The sequence below is a fragment of the Mustela nivalis genome (assembly GCF_964662115.1).
Source record: "Mustela nivalis genome assembly, chromosome: 18".
Lineage (NCBI taxonomy): Eukaryota > Metazoa > Chordata > Mammalia > Carnivora > Mustelidae > Mustela > Mustela nivalis.
The window spans coordinates 17558276-17583951 of NC_139037.1; the positions used below are offsets into that span (position 1 = coordinate 17558276).

Genomic DNA, 25676 nt, shown 5'->3' on the forward strand with positions numbered 1-25676 from the left:
GTGTATGGTGAGGGAGGAAGCAGGAGGCCTAGAGATGCCTTAGAGAGGTCTGAGGGGTGAGAAATCCCAGAGCACAAATCCCTCAAACTCAGACTTTCCTAACTCTTAAGTCTATACTCCAACCCAACTGGGCCTTGCTCTGTGGACAATGGAGGCTGGGTGTTCTGGGCACTCCCTCTGGGCAATGACATCCAAAGCAGGTGGTACAAAATTTGAGCTGCCCTCTGCTTGGCTTAGGGTTTATGGGGCACCCTGGATGTGATCCTGACCATTCTGGGGGGTAAAACAGGACCCTCTCCCTCAAAACCATAGGGTAGTTTTGCTGAGGCCTCAGTCCAGAGCACCTGAACCTGATGAGTCACTTTCAGGGGGATTCTAGATCATTTCTATTACCAGAGGCCCGATCCTACGCAATGTAGGAGTCGTCAGAACTGACTGCAAAGGCTCTGGGGCAGAGGAAGCTTTGGGCTGGACCTGAGCTGTCTGCAGCTCAGTTTTCCAAGCCCAGTGGAGCTGAGGTGGGGAATATTATGCCCTACAGGGCTTCTGAGAGAAGCTAACTGGGAATGCCACTTCAGCAGTTTTCTCTTTGCCACAGGTATTGCTGAGTTGGGGGAAAGGTGGGAAGATGAGACGTGAGAGAGCCAATGGGGCAAGGTGATTACTGATGCCCAGCCAACTATTAAACTAATTAAAACAATTTAAACTGTTAAGAAAATTTTGTGGTTTTATTGTATCATGAGGCATTGAAACATCCGAACAAATCAATATCGGGCGGTGAGGCAGCTGCTTTCTCCTTCACTTCTTTGGGTTACTAGAGCAACTTGTCAGTAGATTAAAAAAAAAAAAAAAAAAAAAAGACAACCTTTTGCATTACTTAAGTCTTTCCAAGGCATGCGCTGGTACAACACAAACTTCTCCTGTCAGATGCAACTAGTCTAGCATCCAAACATCATGCACAGTACCTCGGTAGCAGCAGCACACTGCACCCGCTCCCACCGCGGCCCTGCTCGTTTGTGTATGATATTTGGAGCATCTGGAGGAGTGTGAATAGTATCAGGAAGAGGAGGGAGGAGGAAACAGCATGAGTGCCTGGCTGGGAGGAGGTCAGCCGAAGTTGTGCAGGGCAAGCCTGAACATGTCATTGGTGCAAACCCAAGCATCGTTGATGTTCTTTAAGAGGAACATCTGGTGGAACCCCATGATGGGGTCTTCATCAGCCTGTAAGGAGAAAGAAAATGCTTCAGTTAGTGAGCCTAAGAACAGGAAGGTGGTTCAGGGGTAGGGGAACAGGACAAACAATGCCGACTTTGGGATCAGACCCTACTGTCTTGGACTTAACTTCCAATATAGTCCCAGGATACTTGTGAACATGAACTGATATAATATACTGGGCACACAGGGGGCACAGATGGCAGCTCACGCTGCTGCATGCACCTGAACCACCAAGTAAGTCACTGTTGAGCTACTACAACAGAGCTTGGAGCTCCTATCTCTAGGCATAGTGATCAACTTGAGAGACTTCTGCACTGCTCACCACAGACCTTAGAGTACCTAAAAAAAAAACAAACAATCTTAGTGTCTGTCTGATTACCATGCCAGGTAGTCCAATTAGGAGAAACTACTCCTACTACTGACTGTGATCAGGTGACTGAGAAAAGGCTCAAAAGTGAGTTCACACTATAATCACACCTCTACAGGCCAAAAATGAAGCAATGCCACCAGGCAATGTTTCCTGTCACGTCATATATAACATTTGCAACGAGAAAAGAAAGGCAAAACACCTTCAGCCAAACTGCAGATGACCGGGATGAAGCCTAGTTAGGGTAGGAGCCCACTCACCCAGCTCAGTATCTAACATTGTTGGGTTTTCTGAGAGTTATCATGAGCAAGAAGGCAAATCAGTCTTTTGGGGATTCTGAGTTGGGACAAAAACACCAGAATTAACCTGAAGCCAGGTAGGAATGGGCAATGATTACTGACCCTAGCCTAGAAAGTAGGCACTGAGGGTCCCCCCCCCCCCCCCCCCGGAGAGACTATTTCACTCAAAGGGGCCTATTTGAGCACAAACTCTGGACAGGGCACGTTGGGCAGGCAGTAAAAACTGACAGGAAACCAGAAGGCAGGTCCCTCTGGGTCCATGGCAGAGGCCTAGAGGCCTCCTCTCTGTGTCCTTGTATTCAACTCAGGAGGCCCCATCTAACATAGGGAGAAGGCATACAGGCCTTCAGAGCCCCATGGTGACACAGGTCCAGGAGACTGAGACCTGGTCAAGGGGGAACCAAGGAGCTTAAGGCTTTGAAGAGGACAGGTCTTAAGAAGAAGGAAGGAAGAGTGCAAAGAGGAGCAGGAGTTCTGGGAATCTGCTTTGCTCAGCAGGTGGAAGAGCCAGCGACCAGCTCAGGGAGTGGGAGTATGGACTCAAACAGTGACTGCGACTCAGCACCCAGCTGGCCCCTGAAGGGCCCGCTGCCAGCAGAAAGCCTACCTACATTTCAGGGCAGTACAGAAGCCCAACAGCTTGACACCACAGCTCGACCCTGCTCCTACATCTTTTGTCCCTTTTCCGAAAAGGCTCTAGACCAATTCTCTCCAATAGTACTTTCTGTAACAACACAAACAGTCTGGGAACCTAGGTGGCTCAGTTGGTTAAGCACCTGACTCATGATTTCTGCTCAGGTCGTGATCTCATGGGTCGTGAGAGTCGTGAGATCAAGCCCCGTGTCAGGTTTTGCACTCAGTGGGGAGTGTTCTCAGTATCTTCCCTCTTACTCTGTCTTTCTCCCTTCCTCTGCCCCTCCCCCCACATACACATTCTCTCTCAAATAAGTAAATCTTAAAAAAAAAAAAAAAAGAAAAAAAAACTGGGAGCACTTGGGTGGCTCAGTTAGTTAAGTGACTGCCTTTAGCTCAGGTCACGATCCCAGAGTCCCAGGATCGAGCCCTGCATCGGACTCCCAGCTCCGTGGGGAGTCTGCTTCTCCCTCTGACTTCCTCCCCTCTCATACTCTCTCTCAAATAAATAAGTAAAATCTTAAAAAAAAAATTTATGTCTGCACTGTCCAACAGGCCACCATAACGGCTATGAGCACTTAAAACATGGATAGTTCAAGTGAGAAACTCCATTGTAACTTTATTTCATTTTAATTAATATAATTTTTTTTTAAAGATTTTATTTATTTATTTGACAGAGAGAAATCACAAGTAGGCAGAGAGGCAGGCAGAGAGAGAGAGGGAAGCAGGCTCCCTGCTGAGCAGAGAGCCTGATGCGGGACTCGATCCCAGGACCCTGAGATCATGACCTGAGCTGAAGGCAGCAGCTTAACCCACTGAGCCACCCAGGTGCCCCTTAATTAATATAATTTTAAAACTACCATTAAGGGGCGCATGGGTGGCTCAGATGATTAAGCATCTGCCTTTGGCTCAGGTCATGATCCTAGAGTCCTCAGATCAAGGCCCACACCGGCCTCCCTGCTCGGCGGGGAGTCTGCTTCTCCCTCTCCCTCTGCCTCTCCCCCTGCTTATACTCTCCTCTCTCTCTGTCTCTGTATCTCTCTCAAACGAATAAATAAAATCTTAAAAAAAAAAATTAAAATTAAAATGTAATTTAAAAATGTGACTAGTGGTTGTTATTGTACTGAATTACACAGCTCTAGATGCTTTGGGTGTCCTTGAAAAGCAGGTCACACCACAGAGAAGGCTGGGGTGCAGGGCTCTTCTCTGCTGCCCACTCCTCCCTACCACCAGTATTACGAGGCAGCACTACTTACCTTGAGCTGGCCCACAACCATACTGATGATGCAGCTATCTGGCGTGGGCTGATGGTCCTGTGCCGTGATGCTGTGCTGGATTTTCTGGAACGGAAGGCTCTGTAAAAGAAAGAGTGTGTGGCATGCTGCAGCCAGCAGGGCAGGGAAGCAGCCGCTTATAGCACGGCCCTGGCCCTTACTTACAGACAGCTTCTCCACAATAGCAGCTTTCCCCTGGAACTGCTGTCCTTCCCACGTAAGGCATGATGCGTCAATCTGAAACCCAGAAAACATAGGGTTAGGGCCTTGTTTGGGAAAAAATGAGTCCAAGCCTCAGTTTCCTTATTGGTGAAGAAAAGAACTGAAGGTAGCTTCCATACTTTACACTATTAACAATCTCTTTAATTATTCCCTATCTTCCCAGAGCCCAGGCTCTGAAACACTAAGAAAATATAAATGTATTTAGTAAGCTCGTTACCAGTTTTTATTCAAGAAGTTATATGGCCTCTGATATGCCTGAGCCCCAGGCTGGCAAAAATCATCCTGCTGTGTGGTCAGTCAGCACCAGAAAGCCCACAAGAAATAAGGAAAACAACCTATATTCATCACCATCTCTAGACCTTAGGCTAAGTTCTACTGAGGCCATTCCCATGGGGACATCCATAGGATCAGGGAAGGATGGAAGCTGGAAGCTGACAAGGCCTCCCAAGGCCTAGCCTGGGACCCTCCCTTCCATCAACATGCAATCCATTAGCTTTCTCCCCTTCCCTCCAGATCTCCCCTGCCACAGCTTTCAGGGGCAGAACTCAAAAGTGCCTCTGCCACTTACCAGCTATAACATTTGGCAAGCCACTTATTTTTGAGTCTGTTTCCTGATTTATATATATACATATATACATACATATATATATATAATTTTTTAAAAATATTTTATTTATTTATTTGACAGAAATCACAAGTAGGCAGAGAGAGAGAGAGAGAGGAAAGCAAGCTCTCTGCTCAGCAGAGAGCCCCATGCAGGACTCGATCCCAGGATCCTGGGATCATGACCTGAGCCACCCAGGCGCCCTATAAAATTTTTTTAAAAGATTTTATTCTTTTGTCAGAGAGACACAGCAAGAGAGGAACACAAGCAGGGAGAGTGGGAGCAGGAGAAGCAGGCTTCCCACTGAGGAGGGAGCCCAATGTGGGGCTCGAATCCAGGACCCTGGGATCATGACCCGAGCCGAAGGCAGACTCTTAATAACCGAGCCACCTAGGCTATTTATATATTTTTAAAGATTTTATTTATTTATATATTTTTAAAGATTTTATTTATTTGAAAGAGAGAGACAGAGAGAGCACACAAGTGGAACTACGGGGAGGGGTACAGGGAAAGGGAGAAGCAGATTCCCCATTGAGCAGGGAGACCAATGCGGGGCTCAATCCCAGGACCCCAAGATCAGGACCCAAGCCAAAGGCAGACACTTAACTGAATGAGTTACCCAGGCACCCATTTCCTGATCATTAAAGGGGACGTGTGCTGAAGATTATATGAAATGACACAGATAAGGGTGCCTAGGTGGCTCACTCAGTTAAGCATGTGCCTTCAGTTCAGGTCATGACCTGAGAGTCCTCGGATCAAGCCCAGCATTGGGCTCCCTCCTCAGCAGGGAGCCTGCTTCTCCCTCTCCCTCTGCCTACTACTTCCCCGGCTTGTACTCTATCTCTCTATCAAATAAATAAATAAAATCTTTAAAAAAAAAAAAAAAGGAAAGAACAAAGATAAAGCACTCCTTTAGGACCTTGCTGACTCTCTTCTCTGGGTCAGGACTGCTTTAATTGATTTTGAGAGGCACTGAGGCAGAAATGTCAGGATTCCAGGGTCAGGTCAATTCAAGTTTTTAAAATTCTCTACCTACGATGACAACCAAATAATTTAAGGTGCTGAATTTGACCTTCCACTGGTAAAATCCTTTTTTTTTCTTCACAGTTGACCCTGACTTTCTAGAGATAAGGAGTGCTTTACTCACAGTCAGGCTCTGAGGCTATGCTAGATGACTCCTATCACTTCCATTCTGCGCAGACCTGCTAGGCATGGCCCAATCCATCAACTTCTGTGACTGAGTCTTGGACAGGTCAGATACAAGTAGTGCTTGGTGTATACGAACATCATTAAAATAGTACCAAGCAATGCCTGCCTAGAAGGGCTTCTTGAAAGACACATGAACCTCCCTCAGCCCCCTAGGTAGCTCAGTCAGTTAAGTGGCTGCCTTCAGCTCAGGTCGCAATTTTGGGGTCCTAGGATCGAGCTCTGAGTCAGGCTCCCTGATCAGTGAGAAGTCTGCTTCTTCCTCTCCCTCTACTGCTCCCCACACCCACTTGCGACATCTCTCTGAAATAAATAAATAAAATCTTAAAAAAAAAAAAAAAAAAAAGACACACCGGCCTCCCCAGGGTAACCTCATTTGTTTACCATGAGTACAGGAAACTAGACTTAGGGCCTCCAGGAGACAGCTCTGCACTTATGATGCCCATAGCTGCCGCCTCCAGAGAGCATCATGAGTCCTCGCATCTGCCTGCTGCTGTCCAATCTGGAACCAGAGGCATTCCCAGGACCATGGAATGGCAAGCCCTGAACACCCTGCCAAGGATACTTGGACCCCTACTCTTATGGAAGATGACTGAAAGGAATGTGCAGAGCGGGTGGTTGGGCTAGGCCTCAGGCCCCCTATCCCACGGACAGAAACTCAAATAGAAAGGTATAGCCGAATCCAGTGAGGGCTGCTAGAATGTGTGAACTGGACAGGCTAGCCCAATATCTGAATTGATCCCGTGGAGTCCCATTCAGGCCCTAGAGCTGAAGACTTACATAAATTGCGCCTAGTTGGGTTCTGTCGTTATCAAATAATTGGTAGTAATGTTGAATGAAGCTGGATCCAATCTGCTCCCAAATTGGCTTGTCTCCCATTCTGGAGCGTCACCCGGCCTCGTTGAGACCTGCAAGACCAGCGAGACAGAGAGGGAAGTGTTGGTACCAAGGTAGCGGGAGGTAGCCAGTTGCTATTTCCTCACTGACCCCCACCCCTCTTGCCCTCCTTGAGCAGAAAGTCCTTTGCTGAGGTCTGTATTCCCAAGAAACAGACAAGCCCTGGCGAACTGGCAGGAGACCCCTCCCAATACAGACCAGCGCAGGGAGCCCAGAGGTGGACCACACTCAGCCCCTCCTCTGAGGAGCTCTGAATGATGAAACAAAGAGGTGACGGGGATATGAAGCATATAGGATGGGAGCTGAGGGTGGAGCCAAGACAAAGACAAGTCAGAGTAAGCCCTTCAATGCCTAATGGCGGGGTGGGGGAGTGGGGCTGGGAGGCGGGTGGCTTTTAAGTAGGAGCTAACCACATCACTCTCCCACATCTTTTCATTTGATCTTCTCAGCAACCTTCAAGGCCAGAGTTACTGTCATTCTTCCCACTTTGCAGGTCAGAAACTAGATGTCTCTGTGTGGAGTGTCTTCTATTGCAGTCCTCAGTCCCATCAACACCACCCCAGGGCTGTACTGGCAGGTGGAGGAAGACCCAGTGAAAGAGGCGAAGACGGCTCCTCAATGCCCCACTTGCAACAAAACAGCAAGTGACCCTCCATTTTAGTCTTGGGAGCAGTCTGCTTCTTCGAGCATTGGAAAATCTTTCCATATATTCATGAACAGAGAGTTACCCCTACCCACTTCAGAGCTGCAGCTATGAGTTCAAAAGATCAGAGAGTAATACTGAGGGTTGTTGGGAGCGGAAATGGAGGCTATGGAAGGAAACATGTCATTTCTTCATACTCCTCATCCCAGCACTGTCTCTGCTGGAAGGGGCGGCCCCCTCTGGTCTCTAAAGGAGGAAAGGAGACCCCCTGAGACCCCCTCATAGCTACAAACATCACAGCTCTGAGGGTACTAGATGGCAAACTTGAGCCCCAGATGAGAGGCACTCTGGCTTTGTTAGCCTGGCATAGGAAGGCCACATCTCACTGAAGAATCCCATGACACCAGACTTGTCCATTGTTATGTAGTTGGGACTATCTCCCTATCTCCTGGTAACAGGACTCTAAACCAAAGAGGTAAGGAGCTGGGTTCGACCCTACCAGACTACGATTAATTGTGGTGGAATCTGATCCAAGTAACTGCCGTAAGAAGGGCCTCACCTTCCTCCACTGTAAGGGGATGGAGCCCTGATGTTGCCAGTGGTTGCAAAGCCTCACTAAGGGAACCTGCTAGTTCGCTCCAGTCCCTATGACCTCACCCAATGCCAGAGGAGCCAGCTGGGATGGATAGTGTACGGGGGCAGTGGCTTATTCCCAATCTAGCCAATCTCCTATCCTATGACCAAAACTCCAGCCAATGAGGGGCCAGGAAGATGAGCCAACTTTATTTTAGGTCCCATAGGAGGTGGTGGCACTAAAAATAGGAGCTCAGTGCTGGGATGACTAAGAAATGTCCAGGAAAGTCTAAAACAAGTAGAAGAGAAAGCCTGGACCCAGCCACGCCTGCTACACAGGAACACAAGGTGTGTCCCAGTTTATCCTCTGCCAAGAAACAAATCAACAAGTGGGAAAAGCATAGGATCAACAGCTAGTCTCAGCTGCTGTCTTGGTCACATTTCCAAGGGGTGAAACTGTGGCTATACCCACTCCCCAATCTCTCTGCCACATCTCAAACCTCTAGCCCTTCTACCCTAGTATTCACTATGTTTGGTTCACTCACTGCGGCCCAGCACTACAATATCTTACCCCATGATGTCTTATCTTACTCAGTCCCGAAGAGCTCTGGGGCAAAAGGAAAGCTGGAGGAATGGATGAGGGCCATTGCTCACTCACCAAGATGGGGCAGCCCTCAAGAGAGGTCTTGGAGAAAGAGTACATGGCTGACTGAAAGAAAAAGCATAAGCAAGTGTCTGGGCATATGAAAAGAGGGAAGGGCAGGAAACCAGGAATCTGGAGATGAAGTGTGGCAAGAAAAAAGGCTAAATAAAAGCAGATCCAAAGACAAGAAAAGTGGTGCCATGTGGTAGAAGAGTGACGCAGAGGAAATGTGGGGGTGTTTATTTCTTTTTCAATATTGTTCTTAAGGTGTGATAACTTGTCAATACTAAAACTACTTGGCAGAAGTAGTGGTGGAGTGAAGAGGGTGGAGGACTAAAGGGACAGGAGGGCACTCTGGTCTGGTGGGGCAGAACAGGGCAAAGTGAGCTCTTCTAAGGAATGAGACTGCTCAGGGCTCCTAGAAAGTGTGAAAAGGAACCTTCAAAACCATATGGTTTAAAGGACTTTTCCAAGTAGGGCCCCTGAAGTCAATACCAACCTGTTGGCCTGTTTGACCCTGTTGTGTTTATTTCCTTGTAGTAATCATGACAGCCATGTGGTCAGATCCCACAGTCATCCCACTTTACAGATAGGAAAACTGAGGTTTAGCAATCTGTCTTGCCCCAAGCCCAACTGATACTGGGTCCCCTGGTTAAAGCCAGGGCTTTCTTCCTGCTAACCTTGTCCCCAAGCTCTAAACAACAAAGCTGGCCATGTCCCTTTTCTATAACAGCCTCACTTCTGGATTAGACCCTGAAGCTCCTACACAGGTGGTCTTCCACACCCTTCCCTATGTCCCTACCATTCCCTCCTACCTTCATCCAGCTCCACACACAAATGACCAGACCTCACTGTGCACTTGCTCACTGGTTTTTGCCCCACCCCTACCCCATGCATCCTCCCGCTGGGATGTCCTCCCACCCCACATCTGCCTGATTAGTTCCTGCTCTTCCTTCAATTCACTGTTCAGACTCCATCTGTTTGGGTCCTCCCTCCCAGACTAAATGTTGATCCCAACCCCATGTGCAAAACTGTTATCAACACAGCCAGGGCCCATTCCTCTGCCGAAACACTGTAGCTCTGGGCTAAGAGGGTTCCAGTGGTGGTGTTGCCACACCAGCACAGGAAGTGGCTCAGCAAACTATAGGATTTAGTTTCTGACTCCAAATTTCCCACAAGCTTTCAACTCATGGCTAGGAGGCAGCATTCCTGCATCCAGAAAAAGAAGTAGGGAGCAATGCGCCCCCCATCTATCCCCATGCAACACAGGGAGGGGTCTGGGTCAGGCTAGGACGATGCTCTCCAGGATGGCCAGCAAGCCCTGATCTTGCTTCTAATACATATACTGCAGAAAGAACAGTCTGAAAAGAAAAATGCCAAGGCTTAGAGCAGCCTCACATCAGATCGGGGACTGACCTTCATGACGGCTTCTCCTACAGTTCTTCCAAGAGGGCCGCTGACCACGCCATCTCCTGCTTCACCCCAACAGTCCGCAGGCTGACTGAGGCCAGGCTCCTCGAGGAGCAGAAATGACCTTGATGACCTCTCGCCCACTGAGCATCAGCCTTCACTGACCTTTAGGTCTCTGTGGGTGCAAAGACCCTCTAAGAATGTCTCAAAAACTGTGGCCCTCTCCCAATAAATTTGCACAATGGTAGAGATGACCCAGCCTTGTGAATAATTTCAAGTTGTTCACACTCCCTGAGGTTCAGCCATAGACCCCAGATTAAAACCTCTTGCCCAGAAGAGCCCATTAGACAACGGAAAATTTTAATTTTTATCCTCAAATTTTGGGTCTTTCCCAGTGACAAAACTTAAATAGCAGTGTCCAGCTGATAACATGTCATTTTCCCTAATGTGTACCAGACACAGAAATGTGCTAAGAGCTTTACGAACATTTGCTCCTAATACCCTGTGACTCAACTCCCACATTACACTTAAACAAAATGAAGCTTAGAAAAGGTTAGCTAACTCACTCAAGGACATGAGCCTAATGGATGGTGGAACTAGATGGAACCAGGTCTGGCTGACTCCGGAGACAAGCACCCCCAGAGACAATAGGGCAGAGATAAAAAATGAGCAAACACACAGGTGAGAGAAGTGCTCCTGGGCAAATAAGGCTGAAGCCCTGACCTCTAACCTTGACTTTCTCAGAGAGGGGCAAGATAGGACTGAACCAGGGCTTCTGCCTCTAAACAAAGGCACAGGCCAGATTTCCACACCAAACTCAACAATAGGCGTTTCATGGGGGATGATCTCACAGTTTTCCCAAACCCACAAAGTCACAGCTCAGTTCTACCATCTCAGCAAATCAGAGATAGATCCTATCCTAGCTAGGCCTGGGGCAGGGACGGGGGCAGGAAAGTGATAGGGAAGAAGATGCCACAAACTCCAAACAGATACACAGGAAGACCCATGCTTGTCTTTTTTTGAGTACCCATCACCAAGGCCTGTAGGGAATGCCAGAAGACACGCTGAACTTCTAGTGGGATCCCTGAAATCGGCATCAACCATGGCCGTTAGTTATCCTCATAGGTCCTATGGCCCTCAAATGTTCGCAGTTACTTCCTTTTCTATTCTCCCTCACAAGTCTAAACCATTCAGCCTGCCTTCAAGGCTCCCAGGGTGACCTGCCCTCCTGGCTGTCCAACCTCATCTCCTGCCACCTGCTCTCTCCCCTCCTCTACAGTCAGGTATTTCCCTGTTTCTGGGAATATGCTGAGCCTGTTCTCACCCAAGAGCTTTGCAACTATCTATCCTTCTACCTGGATTACTATTCTCCCTGGATCTTCAAGAATATGGCTCCTTGCCACATATGTGTCAGCTCAAATGTCACTTCCTCACCGACACCTTCTCTTTCCAGTCTAAAGTAATTGCCCAGCTACTCATTTCACCATCTCGTTTTGTTTTCTTACCACTTATCATTGCATGAAATAGTCACACTTAATGTATCCATTTATGATCTTTCTCCCTAACCTAGGCAGCCCTGTTCCCATGGTACCTGGCCCAGCCCTGCATCTCTGGAGGAGAGATTTCTGGACAAACCCTGCTGAATTTAAGTGGCCAAGTGACCCACTTCCCTCCAACTAGACCTTCTGTTCAAGTCATCAGGAAACAACCCTTTGTCACTAATCACCTGTTTGTCTGAGGGTGTGGCAAGTGGGGCTTGGACCAACCCCCCCCCCCCCCCGCCCCGTCACCTGAGGCACAGCTGTGGCTCTACAGCAGGCACACAACCACAGCTTCAACGTCTGGGGTCTAGCCTACTGCTCCTCTCCCTCATTCTATCACCCTCTGACCCTGTCTCCCCACCAGTAATTGTGGGGCTATTGGGAGTAATCAACTGAGAGTACAGAGCAAGACCCAGCTACAAGGAGTCAGTCAAGTCCTAAGTGAAGCCCCAGGTCAAGAGCTAGAAAAAAGGTGGTTACCTCAGCTTCCTACACGGATACCACATCATAGAGCGGCCCAGACAGAAGACTGGTAACTGCCTAATCCATCACTCTCCTGCCTGAAGTCTGGAGAGCAATCAGCCAAGGTCTGGTGCCTGAATGGCTGGCGGTGACAGAACGCTTCCCCGGGGCAGACCCAAGGCCTAGGTGCCCCCAGCACTCTGAGAGGCTTTTCCTTCTCTTCTGCCTAGAGGAGGGATCCAGAGCTTTAGGGCTGCCCTGGGTAGCTCAAAAGTTGAAACCTGAGACTTGCATTCTGGTCTTTCTGCTCTGTACTTAGTCCCTGAGTAGCCTCCCTTTCCCACATCACTCAGAGATCTCTGGGCCCCTGTCCTAGACAGCTCCCATCCATGAACTCAACCCCAGAGTATGAAACTGCATATCAGGTATATATGGACTTGGCTCTCCAGTTGGGCCTGAAGCTCCTATGTGACCATCCTTGTGGTCTGCTACGACCATGCCTGGCGAACACTGTCCTGACACTCCCAGACTGAGGTGAGCAGAGGAATAAAGGGATGCACATGGAGTCCCCTGGGTGCTAAATGGAACGCCTTCTCTGTAAGCCAAACAGTCACAAATGTGCTCTCATTTGAGCCTCACAGCTTTAAAGCTAGTATGAGTATCATCATTTTCTAGACAAGGAAACCAAAATTCCAAGAGGTTAAGAATTCAAGACGATGCAAGGTCACTAGCATAGCCAGCATTAAAACGTCCACTAAAATGGCCGGGATTAGGACAGCTGGGAGCCAATGTCAAGTAGCAAAAAGTACAGAGGTAACAAAGGAGACAGAGAGGAATGGAGCCTTGGCCTTTTCTTGCCCTCTGAAATCAGCAAGTTCTACACCTCTCGGGAGAGAAAGCCCGAGTGCATGCTCAGCAGATCAAAGTAGAACTACACCAAGGGAGAACTTGCATTCACCTAGGACTGAAACCACCTCTGCCAATGGAACCAATGTCTCTACACAAAGACATCACTCCTGGGGGGCAGCAGTCTCTGCCCTGGTGAGACCCAGGGGCTCTGATGAAGTATGCGAGGCTTTAAGAAAAAATCATTCCGGGACGCCTGGGTGGCTCAGTTGGTTAAGCGGCTGCCTTCGGCTCAGGTCATGATCCCAGCGTCCTGGGATCGAGTCCCACATCGGGCTCCTTGCTCCACAGGGAGCCTGCTTCTCCCTCTGACTCTTCCTTCCACTCTGTCTGCCTGTGCTCGCTCTCATTCACTCTCTCTCTGACAAATAAATAAATAAAATCTTTAAAAAAAAAAAAAAAAAAGAAAAAATCATTCCATAATTTCCCCAGTCTGCTGAAGTTCCCAGGCACGTCAAATATACCTGCCTCATAAGAGGGAGGTTCTCCTCCTCTGAGATAGTCCCCTCTCTAGTCTCAGGGCTTAGGGAACTGGCACATAATAGATACCAGCAACATATAAGGACTTAATATTAATACTCTTCTGAGCACAAAAAGCAATCTTAGCCCAACCCCCAGGATCCTGTAAGTCTACTTTAACATATAAAAATTCCTTTAGGGGCATGCCAGTGGCTCAGTTGGTTAAGCATCTGCCTTTGGCTCAGGTCGTGACCTCGGAGTTCTGGAATCAAGTCCTGAATGGGGCTCCCTGCTCCTTTTTTTTTTTTTTTAACATTTCTTTTTTAATTTATTTTCAGCGTAACAGTATTCACTGTTTTTTTTTTTTTTTTAAGATTATATTTATTTATTTGACAGAGAGAAATCACAAGTAGGCAGAGAGGCAGGCAGAGAGAGAGAGGAGGAAGCAGGCTCCCTGCTGAGCAGAGAGCCCGATGCGGGACTTGATCCCAGGACCCTGAGATCATGACCTGAGCCGAAGGCAGCGGCTTAACCACTGAGCCACCCAGGCGCCCAGTATTCACTGTTTTTGCACCATACCCAGTGCTCCATGCAATCCGTGTCCTCTCCAATACCCACCACCTGGTTTCCCCCGCTGCCCCTTCAAAACCCTCAGATTGTTTTTCAGAGTCCATAGTCTCTCATGGTTCACCAGGGAGCCTGCTTCTATCTCTCCCTCTGAGGCTCCCCATGCTTCTTCTCTCTTTCTCTGTCAAACAAACAAATAAATAAATAAATAAAATCTTTGAAACAAAACAAAATAAAATCTTAAAAAAAGAAAAAAATTAAATTAAAAAAACCTGAAAAACCAAAAATCTCCACGAGGAGGTTTAACTCAACCCAAGTCCATTAGAAATCCTGCTCAATTTTTTTCTTTTTTTAAAGATTTTTAAAGGCTCACTAACAACCTTTCTTCTTCAGTGCTCTAATCAATGCAAAGCCCCATCTTCTGCACAGGACCAAGAGCCCCTGTAGGTCCCTTCAACTCAGCCCTAAGCACATAACAACATTACTCCTTTCCCCAGCACCAGCACTGGGTAAGATTCATCCTTCTACCTTCAGCCTCAGCCCAGAGCCTAACACACAAAAGGCCCAAAGAATGGTTGCTGAATAATACTAATCATTGGTGAGAAAGGAAAAGAAAAAAAATTCCTATTAAGATACTAATAGGGATTAAGATACTAATAGGGATTCCCACTAAGGGAATCCCAGACTTTCTTTTACACAAGTGCTTTGCAATTCTGTAATTTGAGAATTCTGGTCATTCTTAAACCACTCATGCCACCCCAACCCGCCAACTGCAAAGACAGCAGAATAAAGTGAGATGTGACTTGAAGAGGAGAAGTACACTCCATGTCACTAAAGGACCTAGTTTTGAGCAGAGAACGCAGGCACCCTCACAGCCTGCCATGCTTATACAGCCACATTTTGACTCCCCCATGCCAGGCCCCACTTCCAAGTCAGCCTACCCGAATAGAAGATGCAGATAGATTCTGAAGAACCTCAGGACTCTCCTCTTATCTCTGAGATACAGATGGCCTGCCAAGTCCCAGAAAGGTCAAGGACTTCTGGGGGTCAGGATGCCTACCAATGCCTAGCTAAGCCCAGACACAGAAGTTATAGAAAACTTCTAGGGTTGGAATGAGAGGGAGAGACCAGAATTCCTCCTACTCTTGATGCTGCTGCCAGTGGTGAAGGAACAGTATCAAGAAGGAAAAGTATCTTTTGACCTTGAAGCAAACCATTGTCATCAAGTCACCTAAGGCTGTAAAATATGCAAACTAATCCACAGAAATAAGCCTACCGCACCTGAAACCTGTGTCCTAGACAGAACCAATCCTGACAATCTAGAGAGGATCCTTAAACAACTGCTTCCAGTACTATGAGATTCTATCACAGGGATCCTATGTGTGTCCTGCGGGCAATCCTTCCTTGTTGCCCATCTCCACTAGCAAACCAGACCCTTCCAAGCCTGCTGAATGAACCCGACTTCCATGTGCTTACTGGCCAGGAGGTGGACAAGGAGGTTTTGAGTGCAGAGAGAAGGGAAGTGCTGGTTAGGAGGTCTGGACAGATCTCTGCCTGTCCTCCTTAACCAGGAGAATGACTAGACAAAGTAGGAAAAAGAAAACTTCCAAAGGCCAGAGCCCAAAGACCAGAAAAACATCACCTGAGGAAATACTCAAGGAAGAAAAAGTCCAAGGGTGGCAGCTTTCTGCCTCATGGGCCTAACCCAACTTTCCTAGGAGAACTGCTTGCTGCTGAGACCAGGCCTGCGGAGTTTAAGCTGCTGTGTTAATCTTTGCAAGAATTATGGCTCAGAAGCTATACTGGGTCAGAGAAATCAAGGCTCCACAAGCTGTTTCTTCCCCAAGTCCTAAGGTTCTCTCTGGACTGGTCCCTTAATACATCATCAGTCAATCAGAAATGCCTTTATAAAGCCCATTAGATACTTTAAAGCTAGATATTTCTCTTCTCCCAGGACTCACAGGGGTAGCTGGAATGATCACTGAAGGCAACTTCCCAAGGCTCAAGCAGCCTCCTGCCTGTACACAGGTTACTCCAGCTAGCAGGAAGTGAACAAGTGAGGGGAGTCTGACTTTCTGCAGCTTTCAGCTCTAGTTCTCCCACCCAAGCTTCAGGAGGGTCCCACAGAGTCTGAATCTGAGCCCCACACCCAAAATGTGCACACCATCAATGTAGCTTCAAATCCAGTCTCTCGTTTGGCAATGGTCCTCGGGACTGGATTCTACTTTCTCCTCCACTAAAACCCACCTTGTCACCACCATTCTCCTGGAATCATTCTCCTCTGTGGGAGGAGGGCAGATGACTCTGGGAAGGACAGATGTGAGGATTACGCTACCCCTGGGGTCTAATAACGTATTGGGGGCTCACACATCCAACCTCACCTCCGTGGCTTCTTTTCTCCCCTCCTTCACTAAATGGGCCGGCCAACCTACCCACAGCTGGGGCCTGGTCCCCAGTAGAAGGGCGGGGTCTGAGCCTACCAGGCCGAAGCAGCTCATCGCATCAGGCCAGATCCTCCAAGGCTGCCGGGGGGTGAAGTCCCATGTGGAACCCCCCTCCCGCCCCTGATTCCCTGACCTGCCCTCCACGCAGGAACCCACGCATCAATTCCAGAGTGGGAGTTAGGTTTTGTGCACTCCCAACGGACAGACAAGCAGGGGAAGAGTTCACCTACATCCTAGCCCGTCTATATTCAGAAACCGGGTGAGAGTCCTAATCCCGGGCTGCGGCAGGAAAGCGCCCTTACCCAATGCTGACTCCGGAGCGAGCCGGGTGGCGCTTGCCCATCCCCGGATCCTTCGCTGGCGGGTGGCAGGACGTGGGGCTGGGGTCGTCCCGCTAGCCTGCCTGCAGAGCTTGTAGGACTCGGGCAGGCCGGGCTAGGCCAGACGGGGCGGGGCCCGGAGAGCCCCATCTGGGTTGGTCTGGACCAGAGAAAAAAAGGCCCGGCCGCCGCGCAGTCCGTTGCACCCGCCATGGACACGATACGGCCGGATAGGCGCCTGGCTGTCTCTCTCTGTTCCCCCCGGCCGCCGCCTCAGAGGACCGGCGGGAGGCGGAGCCGCGCGCGACACATGGCCCCGTCCCCGCGCGGCTTCGGGCCGCCGGTGGCGGGGGGAGCGCCCGGAGACTGGCAGCGGAGGCTCCGAGCGGCCCAGAGCGCGGCTCCAGCGGCCCAGCCCCCGCCCCGGCGCGCTAGCCCCGACACTCACCCGAGGGGCTGGCACGATGGCGGCAGCGGCGGCGGCGGCAACCCAGCGCGGTCTGCGACCGACTGTCCCTTCCCCCCTGCCTTCCCTCGCCACCCCGCTGCACTCTGGGAAACGCAGTCCCTCGGAGTTCGTTTCTGGCATAAGTGTGCCAGGAGAAAACTACAGTTCCCGGTGTGCTATGCGCCGAGGACCAGCCACGGCCCGCAGAGCGGGAGGTGAGGCTAAGCCGGGGAGGGAGGCTGCCAGGGCGAGCCCCTGAGAATTGTGGTCTAGCGGAAGCCTCTGGAACACCCGAGGTTGGCGCCAGGCTGGGGTCAGGGCTTAGTTGTCGCCAGGTCCCAGCTGGTCCGGCCCCGCCTAGGTTGCGCCGTGGTTTGAAGCAGGCCCCGCCTCCGTGGGAGTCCCGCCTGGCCCCAAGCAGGCCCAGCCGCCCCTCCCGGGGCCCCTGCGCTGTTTCCGCTCCGGAACTCTCCTCCCATTTGGTCCTCTAGCCACCCCTCCCACCTCTGGCCCTTCCACTCTTCCGAGCGGTGCTCTAAAGTCAGCCAGGGCGGAACCCGTAGTGTCTGCTGTCCCAGCATTCAAGCGCCCTACCAGGCCCAAACCTGATTTCGAGCAGTCGAAGCTTTCCTTTGGGCTGGAGACGCAAATGCTCAAGTCGGACTCGGCTGGAGACATGATTACTCTTACACTTGTACCACGTGGGCTCTCCAAAACATTCCAAGTTGGGTTTTTTTGTTTGTTGGTTTTTGCAGCAGGCAAGGCAGCTAAGAGTTTCATTTTTATTAACAAGAAAAACGAACTGGCTCTCCCAAACTTTCCCCGTGACTTAAGCGACCAGATTGTCAATAATCCCATTTCCATCGTTTCCTGGGCATTACAAACATTTGAAGTAAGGCCTGTGTCTAAGTCAGGCCTGTTGGGGAAATGCTCTGTAGCTAACCCAGGTGGGCCACAGGTAAGGGAAATATGCTGGCAGCTCCATGCTTTCCCTTCTGGCCAGAGATCTCAGTATTCCTGTTCTTCCATAAGTTTTGCACCTTCACCAATATACACACACAACATTCACTTCCTGGGGATGGTTGGTAAGACCAGGTCTGCACTACTTAGCCTAATTCGATACTTATTACTTAGCCAGTGAGAACTCTGGTGGTCCATCTGGGACCTCCCTTGTTCTGTCATTCCCCCACACCCTAGAAGTGAAAACTCTGGATAGACTGTATGCAAATAACCTCCAGACACCAAGAGTCTTGGCCAGAGCCTGGCCTTCACCTGTCCTAGGAGTGCTGCTGAGAGGTGCAAGTGAGACAAAGCCGAAATAGTGTGCCTTCAACAAACAGGAGCTAGGATATGCTTAACAGCATAGACTGAGCCTGGGAAAGCCCTCACTCCTAGTGGAGAGTGGGGACGTGGGAGAGTGGTTCAATGGCTGCTCACAAAGGGCTTCAGTCCCAGCTGGCCTGGAAGGGCAATGCTGTGCTTCCACCACATTACTATAAGCCAGAACTAATGCTAGGAAGGCAGAGATCCAATTCCTTCCCCAATCAGGCACCTGTACAACCTATACTCCACCCCACTTCCCCACCAGAGACTTCTCAAGTCAGTGCCAAGGGGCCAAGAGGAGAGCAGAGACTAAAGAAACATTTGTTATTTCCGTTCACAGATACAGAGAAAGCCCCCTGGGAAGTGGCTTTTTCTAAAGTAAGAGAGAAGGGAGTCATGTTTTATGGAGCCCAGTAAGTGTCCATTTGTGCCCGAACACCTATAGTAAATAGGGCTAGACTTACAAGCTTGCCTTTCCCCCATTGACTTTGAGCTAAATTATTTGGACCTAGAGATAAAAAATGTCACCTCACCCCTACCTTATCTTAAAAAAAGCATAGAAACAGACAAGAAATGAATCAAGGGATCACAAATCCCAACTTTTCCACAACGAAAACATACCAAGGCCAAGGTATCTATACAAGAGTTCTTATGTGTGCAGGAAGCATGGCTACTTTCAGCCATGATCCTCACTAAGTAGCTGCAAGCCCATGTGTGCCACTGTACCAGGGATAAAATGGCGCGTGAAATTCAACCGCAGCTGAAAATTCATGAGGAATTCAAAACCGTCAAGAGAAGTGAGCAGTCACAATTTGGTTTAGTTCTCAGTTGCTCCTTCTCCTAACCCACAGCAAACTGGGACCGTTCGGTGCACTTTCCGAGTAAGCTGGGCCAGGAACTCTGTGAAACCTTATGAGCCAGGGTCCATGTGCTCAGGGTCCCTTTATGGACAAACATGGTCATTGAAGCATTGCTAGTCTTAGGATCAGTGTGGTCCTTGAGACCTAAGGTAGAGGCTTGTTTAGAGGGTCTATTTCCCAACCTTTCAAAAATACTGAAATGAGCCTTTATAAAAATAAAATGGCGAAACTCAAATTAAAACCTTACTTTCTGTTTAATTCGTTTTGCCAAACAAACACAGTGAAAACTTTAGTCTGACTAATTGTACAGAAAATAGAATTTGTAACCAGTAGCAAACATAACAGGATAAACCTAAGTCCCTGGCAAGCTGGATCATCAGCAGGTCACCTAGATCCCCTTGTAGATGGCCTCCTGGGGAGGGAGGGAGGTCCTTATAGGCAGAGGCACAGATCTGCCAGTCCCCATCGGAATCACAGGCTGCACCTGGGAAGGAAAAGCACTAAAAGGAGAACTGATGTTACTTGGATCTCTTATCACTACACCCGGAAGAGTTGTCTCAATGCTGGCCAACCTCAAGCAGTTGTCTTCCCAAACCCATAGTCTTGGGCATCCGACCTGCATCCTGAGTGGGTCATTTTCAAGGTCAGTGGTTCTGAAGCCTCTGCTTAAGCACATCCTGCAACATAAACTGGAGGTGAGGTGGGGAGTGGGGGACAAAGTCATAATTGCTGGTGTCACCTGTGCAGAGTCTGAGATCCCAGACTTCAGGACCTTGCTTCAGGAGAAAACAAGAGAGGGTGTCAGGTCACCAGCAAGAGAGTCCAGCTGCCCTAAGCTTCAGTACTGTCAACCAGTGCCCCAGGAGTATAGGGGAGTTCAACAGCAGCGGCCTAAGGTCCCTGTAGGCTGAGAGGGGTCCAGGAGCCCAGCAAGCCAAAGGGGGACGGACCCATTCACATTCCGTGCTTCTTTCGGATGACAGCCATGGCAAGCAGCCGATCCTTCTCACGGAGTTCTTCTCGTAGCTTGGCCTCGGTGAGACGCAGGTGGCGGATGCTGCCTTTCATCTCTTTCATCTTCACCTCCATCAGCGCCAGGATGTCCCGCTGCTCATTAAGCTTGCGCAGGAGCTCCTCCTCCGTGGTGCCTGACGACAAGGAGTACGAGTGGTCGGAGCCAGTATCAGGGAAACCCTCTTCCCCCACCACCACCAGCTGGGGGCCCATAGGGCACTCTGCGGCCTCCAGCCCTGCAGTAGCTGCCTCTAGCTCCGACGCGGCGGCTGCGGCAGCTGCGCCCTCTGCAGCGGCGAACTCCACTTGCACGGTCAGGTCGATGGGTTTTACGTCTTCGCCGGTGGGAGTGGTGGGCGCTGGGGGAACGGACCCCGGAGCCTGGCTGCTGTCTACAGCGGCCTGAAGGGTGAGGAGCACAGCAGCAGAGGCAGACACCAGGTTCGGCTGCAGCTGGGAGGCCTGGGCTGTGGAGGCTGAGGGCGACGCCTGCTGCTGCTGCTGCTGCTGCTGTTGTTGTTGTTGCTGCTGCTGTTGCTGCTGCTGCTGCTGTTGTTGCTGCTGTTGCTGCCTGCGGCGGGCGGCTGCAGCCCCCGCGGGTCTGCGCGCTACTTTGCGCTCATTGACGCCGCGCAGCGGGAAGATGGTGGGGACCCGCACAGTGTAGGTCTTGCGGCCGCCCTGGAAGTGGACGCTGCAGAGTCGGTGGCCCGTGGTGGGCTGGAAGGTGGAGAAGCACCCACTGACGCCAGCGCGGGACACATTCTTGAGCCACAGACGCCGCAGTTCAGCGTCCTTGGGAAACGTGTAGAAGTGCAGCGCCTTGTCCCGGTGCGAGTTGTTGTAGCAGCCCGGCACGCAGCACGTAAAGCCTGGCATGGCTGCGCCGCGCGGCCCGGCTCGGCCCGGCCCACCGGCCTCCTGAGCCCTTCGACGGCCCGGTCGGTCTGCCGCCGCCCGCCCCTCGACGGGCGGCGCCGCGCGGGGCCTAGGCGGCCTCCCACTACTGCCGCCCGGCGCGGCCGGCCTGGCCCGGCGCCCCGTGCCCAGAATACGCTTCCCGCCGGCCCGCGCTGCGCCGCCCGCCCGGCCGCCCGCCTGCGCTCCGGAGTCGGCCCCGGGGACGCCGCGAAGGACCGCCTGGGAAGGAGGACTACGCCCCCCACAATGCACCGCGCCAGAAGATGCTCACTTCCGGAGCGGGGGCGTGATTATTCCGGCCGCTTTCCAGGGCACCGTGACGGCCCACGCAGAACAGATTCTTACCACCCGGCTTATCCCCGGCCGACTATAGAGGCGTATTCAGTTGGAACGCTGTCGCCTGGACCGCCCTTCACAAGGACCCAGAATCTTGATGCGGGGGAGGGAGGTCGTGCGGTGCGCGCCTCTGTAGTGCGCAAGCGCCTTGGGCGTTTGCTTACGGAAACTACAACTCCCGTAATGCCGTGCGCTGAGCTCGGCGACTGCGGCCTGGAGCGCCGCCTAAGGGAGAGGATGGGTTACGGGGACTGGGATTTGGGTGAGGTTGTGTGTCCGCCGGAAGCGCTTCCCCCAATCCTGGGGGGTGTGAATTGATGGCATTCCCACAGGGATTGGGTGGGGGAACCTGAGCTTCAGTACCCAGAAAGACCTCAGGAGCCCCTTTCTCTGCGTTGAGGACTCGTCTAATTCAGCTGCTGCTTGAATTGACTCACATACTCGCCTAAACACAGTCACCAGAATGTGCCTACTGTGTGGAGGGTACAGTGCACTGAGTTGGGAACCTTGCTGGAGGAAGGAGCGCAGCCGATCAGGCCTGACTACATAGGATGAGGGTCCGACTTGTGGTTAATAGATGTGAATGCACCCGAATGGATGTCTGATCACAGAAATAAGTGCTACAAACTGATGAATAGGACAGAGAAGAAAATGGGAAGCAGAAGCCAAGGAAGAAAAAATGGTGAAAAGCTTGAGTGAGGGGGGAGTAGCTGGTCCTGAGGAAATAACTAGGTTAGGCCCCCAGAAAAAGCCTGGAAGAGGACTGGCAGGGTAGCTGAAGCGCTGAAAGATACCAAACTGGGCTAAATTAAAAGATCTGGGATTTAATTCTGCAGATGACTGGGAGCTGTTGAAGAACCAGAGGATGGACAGAATTTGTATTGTAATAAGATACCTCTCCAGCCCACCACTTGTATGAAGAAAATGTTCTAAAGGGCAAGAGAGGCTGTGGAAAATGAAGCGGAAAGGCCGGGCAGTTGTTCTGGGGATTTACCTACAAGCTAGTCCTCCTTTGCTTAGTTCCCCCTTTCTCCCACTTCTTGCCTTTCTTCACCCTTTCTCCAGACTCTCCCTTCTCATTTTTTCCCTCCTGATTACAGACCATGGGAATGAAATTGAAGCCTTTTTTTTTTTAAGATTTTATTTATTTATTTGAGAGAGAGACAGTGAGAGAGAACATGAGCGAGGAGAAGGTCAGAGGGAGAAGCAGACTTCCCATGGAGCTGGGAGCCTGATGTGGGACTCGATCATGGAACTCCAGGATCAGGACCTGAGCCGAAGGCAGTCCTCCAACCAACTGAGCCACCCAGGTGCCCTAGTGTATACTATTTCTACTTATTCGACATAAAAACAAAAAAGACCGGCAATTTATTTTATTATTTTTTAAGATTTTATTTATTTGACAGAGAGAGATCACAAGTAGGCAGAGAGACAGGCAGAGGGAGAGGGAGAAGCAGGCTTCCCGCCCGCTGAGCAGAGAGCCTGGCTTGGGGCTCCATCCCAGGACCCTAGAATTGATAAATTCTAGAATATAGGTGAGGTTCGGTGGGTGAGATCCAGAGCCGATGACCAAGAAAGAATTTTTGATACATCTTTGGTGCAGAATTGTGGTTTATTTAAAGCACAGGGACAGGACCCGTGGGCAGGAAGAGCTGCCAAAGACCGGCAACTTAAAAGCTGATGAAAGAAAAAAATACAACACCCCAAGTTAACTGTTATTTTTTTTAAAGTGCTTTATTATAAAAGAATCCCAAACTTAAAATGTTTTGGAAAAGTACAGGACAATGGGAAGTGAATTATTTGGTCCCTACATCCAAACACCACCATTGCGTTTTCTGTTTACAGTCAGTGTGCTCTGTGGTTATTGGCAAGGGCTTCACAGACCCATAAGAAGAAAACATCCCACTGCTCTTGGTCTATGCAGCTGAGGTCCACAGCTTGAACCCCTTCAAACTTAGGAATGCAGTCCATGGTGAAAGATGTGCATTCATTTGGATGAATATACAACAATAAAAACATGAATACACACTTAGTTATATGATTAAATGTTTATAAAATGAGGGGCGCCTGGGTGGCTCAGTGGGTTAAGCCGCTGCCTTCGGCTCGGGTCATGATCTCAGGGTCCTGGGATCGAGTCCCGCATCGGGCTCTCTGCTCGGCAGGGAGCCTGCTTCCCTCTCTCTCTCTCTCTGACTGCCTCTCCATCTACTTGTGATTTTTCTCTCTCAAATAAATAAATAAAATCTTTTAAAAAAAATGTTTATAAAATGTGTGCAGTAGAGACAAAATTAAGCAAAAGATCACTGTTATCTGTTATTGTGTATTTTTATCGTCCTACTATTACCAGTAGAGTTCTGTTCCTGTCTCAAAACCTACCTTACTCAAAAAATATTAATGAGAGGGACGCCTGGGTGGCTCAGTTGGTTAAGCAGCTGCCTTCGGCTCGGGTCATGATCCCAGCGTCCTGGGATCGAGTCCCACATCAGGCTCCTTGCTCCGCAGGGAGCCTGCTTCTCCCTCTGACTCTGCCTTCCACTCTGTCTGCCTGTGCTCGCTCTCGCTCTCTCTCTCTCTGACAAATAAATAAATAAAAATCTTTAAAAAAAAATAAAATATTAATGAGAGATCAAATTTATATCATTTCTTCATATACACACAGTGAAGATTATGCTCAGTAAAATTTTACCTCCAGGGTACTTGGGTGGCTCAGTTTGTTAAGCATTTGCCTTTGCCTCAGGTCACCCTGAGTCCCTGGATTGAGTGCCCTATCAGGGTGTCTGCTCAGTGTGGAATCTGCTTCTCCCTCCACCCTTCACCTAGCTCATGCTTTCTTTCTCTCAAGTAAATAAAATCTTTTAAAAAAATTCTACCTTCCAGTAAATAAAATCACCTCTAATCTACACTTAATCTTTTACACTTATAACATCTAAAATGCATAGCTTTCTCCCCATCCTGAAGGTCCTACCCACCCTCAATCTTGTCACCTCAGGAGAATGGGTAGAACCTTGTCACATCCCTCCCTGTTTCCAATCTTGTCTTCTCTACAAAATCTGTTGTTCATATGGATAGACATATATATATATGTGATAAGCCATATATTATGCCATATATATGATTCCTCTGCTTAAATCCCTCCAATGGCTTATTGCATTTTGAATAATGTCCAAACTCCTTTCCAGAGCCTGTGAGACACCACATGGTCTGGTTCTTGCTAGTCTCTCATTCCTCCCTCTCACTTCCTGCACCCAGTATTTTTTTTTTTTAACAAGTAGCAAATATAAAATGTAATCAGTTATGTAAAACATGTAGGCACCTGATCTAGGAGCAAAAGGATAACTCCATGGGAGACTCAGAACTCAAGTTCTAATTAAGTTTCCATGAAAATTTTAAAAAGATGGGGAGGCTGTCTTGGTGAAAATATGGTAAGAGTCTTTAGCGTTACCAGAACTTTTGAGAGCCAAAATTCATCTCCAAATTGCACATGTTTGGAGATCATAACATTTCTGCTGGTTGACAAGTAGCACACTAGTCTTTGGCCCACAGACTGATCTCTTCAAAGGCAGAGATGCAAATGCAAATTTGCGAACTGACCAGGTCACATTGAGGGTAAAATTAATTTTTTCCTGGGCTAGGTATCCCGCCTCAACTCCAGAGGGAGCTAGGAATAAGACATTCTAATACTAATGACTGCTACTTACTGAGGATGGAGCTTACTATATATCGTACATTGAGTTAAACATCCTATCACTGAGGGGCTCCTGGTTGGCTTAGTCTGTAATGCAAAGGACTCTTGATCTTGGAGTGGTGAGTTCCAGTTCCATCTTGGGTGTAGAGATTACTTAAGTAAGTAAACACTTAAAAATAAATATTTCACTTAAGTACTACAATCCCCTTATAAGTGCATATCATACTCAACTTACAGATGAAGAAACCAAGGCTTTGACGGGTTGACACGTTTGTCCAGGTGCACTCCCAAGTAAAAGTGCCTCCAAAACCAGGTTACAACCATCGCAACACATTCTTCGCGCCTCTGAGCAGTAGGGTTAGAACTGCAACTCCCGTGAGGCCGTGCGGCAGCCTCGCGAGAGT

At 49.5% G+C, this 25676-nt stretch overlaps 2 protein-coding genes and 1 long non-coding RNA gene across 6 annotated transcripts; all 3 read right to left on the reverse strand.

Annotated features, from left to right (window-relative positions):
• Positions 1-700: 700 nt before the first annotated feature.
• Positions 701-17585, reverse strand: NUTF2 (nuclear transport factor 2). 4 transcript variants are annotated; one of them, XM_082711783.1, is made up of 6 exons: positions 17134-17239; positions 9993-10161; positions 6601-6728; positions 3954-4025; positions 3771-3869; positions 701-1221 (listed from the first exon to the last, which is right to left on the reverse strand). In XM_082711783.1, the coding sequence occupies exons 3-6, from the start codon at positions 6697-6699 to the stop codon at positions 1108-1110; spliced, it is 384 nt and encodes a 127-aa protein (XP_082567909.1). In that variant the 5' UTR covers positions 6700-6728; positions 9993-10161; positions 17134-17239; the 3' UTR covers positions 701-1107. The 4 variants fall into 4 exon arrangements, with proteins under 4 accessions (XP_082567909.1, XP_082567910.1, XP_082567908.1 ...); XM_082711784.1 differs by lacking the exon at positions 17134-17239 and adding an exon at positions 16668-16808; XM_082711782.1 differs by lacking the exon at positions 9993-10161 and having other exon boundaries at positions 17134-17585.
• A 1966-nt stretch (positions 17586-19551) lies between these two features.
• THAP11 (THAP domain containing 11) lies at positions 19552-21465 on the reverse strand. Its single transcript, XM_082711811.1, has one exon. It carries the CDS (start codon positions 21207-21209, stop codon positions 20271-20273), a length of 939 nt encoding a protein of 312 aa, XP_082567937.1. The 5' UTR covers positions 21210-21465; the 3' UTR covers positions 19552-20270.
• A 1489-nt stretch (positions 21466-22954) lies between these two features.
• LOC309853600 lies at positions 22955-25647 on the reverse strand. Its single transcript, XR_014305825.1, has 2 exons — positions 25508-25647; positions 22955-23264 (listed from the first exon to the last, which is right to left on the reverse strand). It is a non-coding gene; the product is annotated as an uncharacterized lncRNA (long non-coding RNA).
• Between the last annotated feature and the right edge of the window lie 29 nt (positions 25648-25676).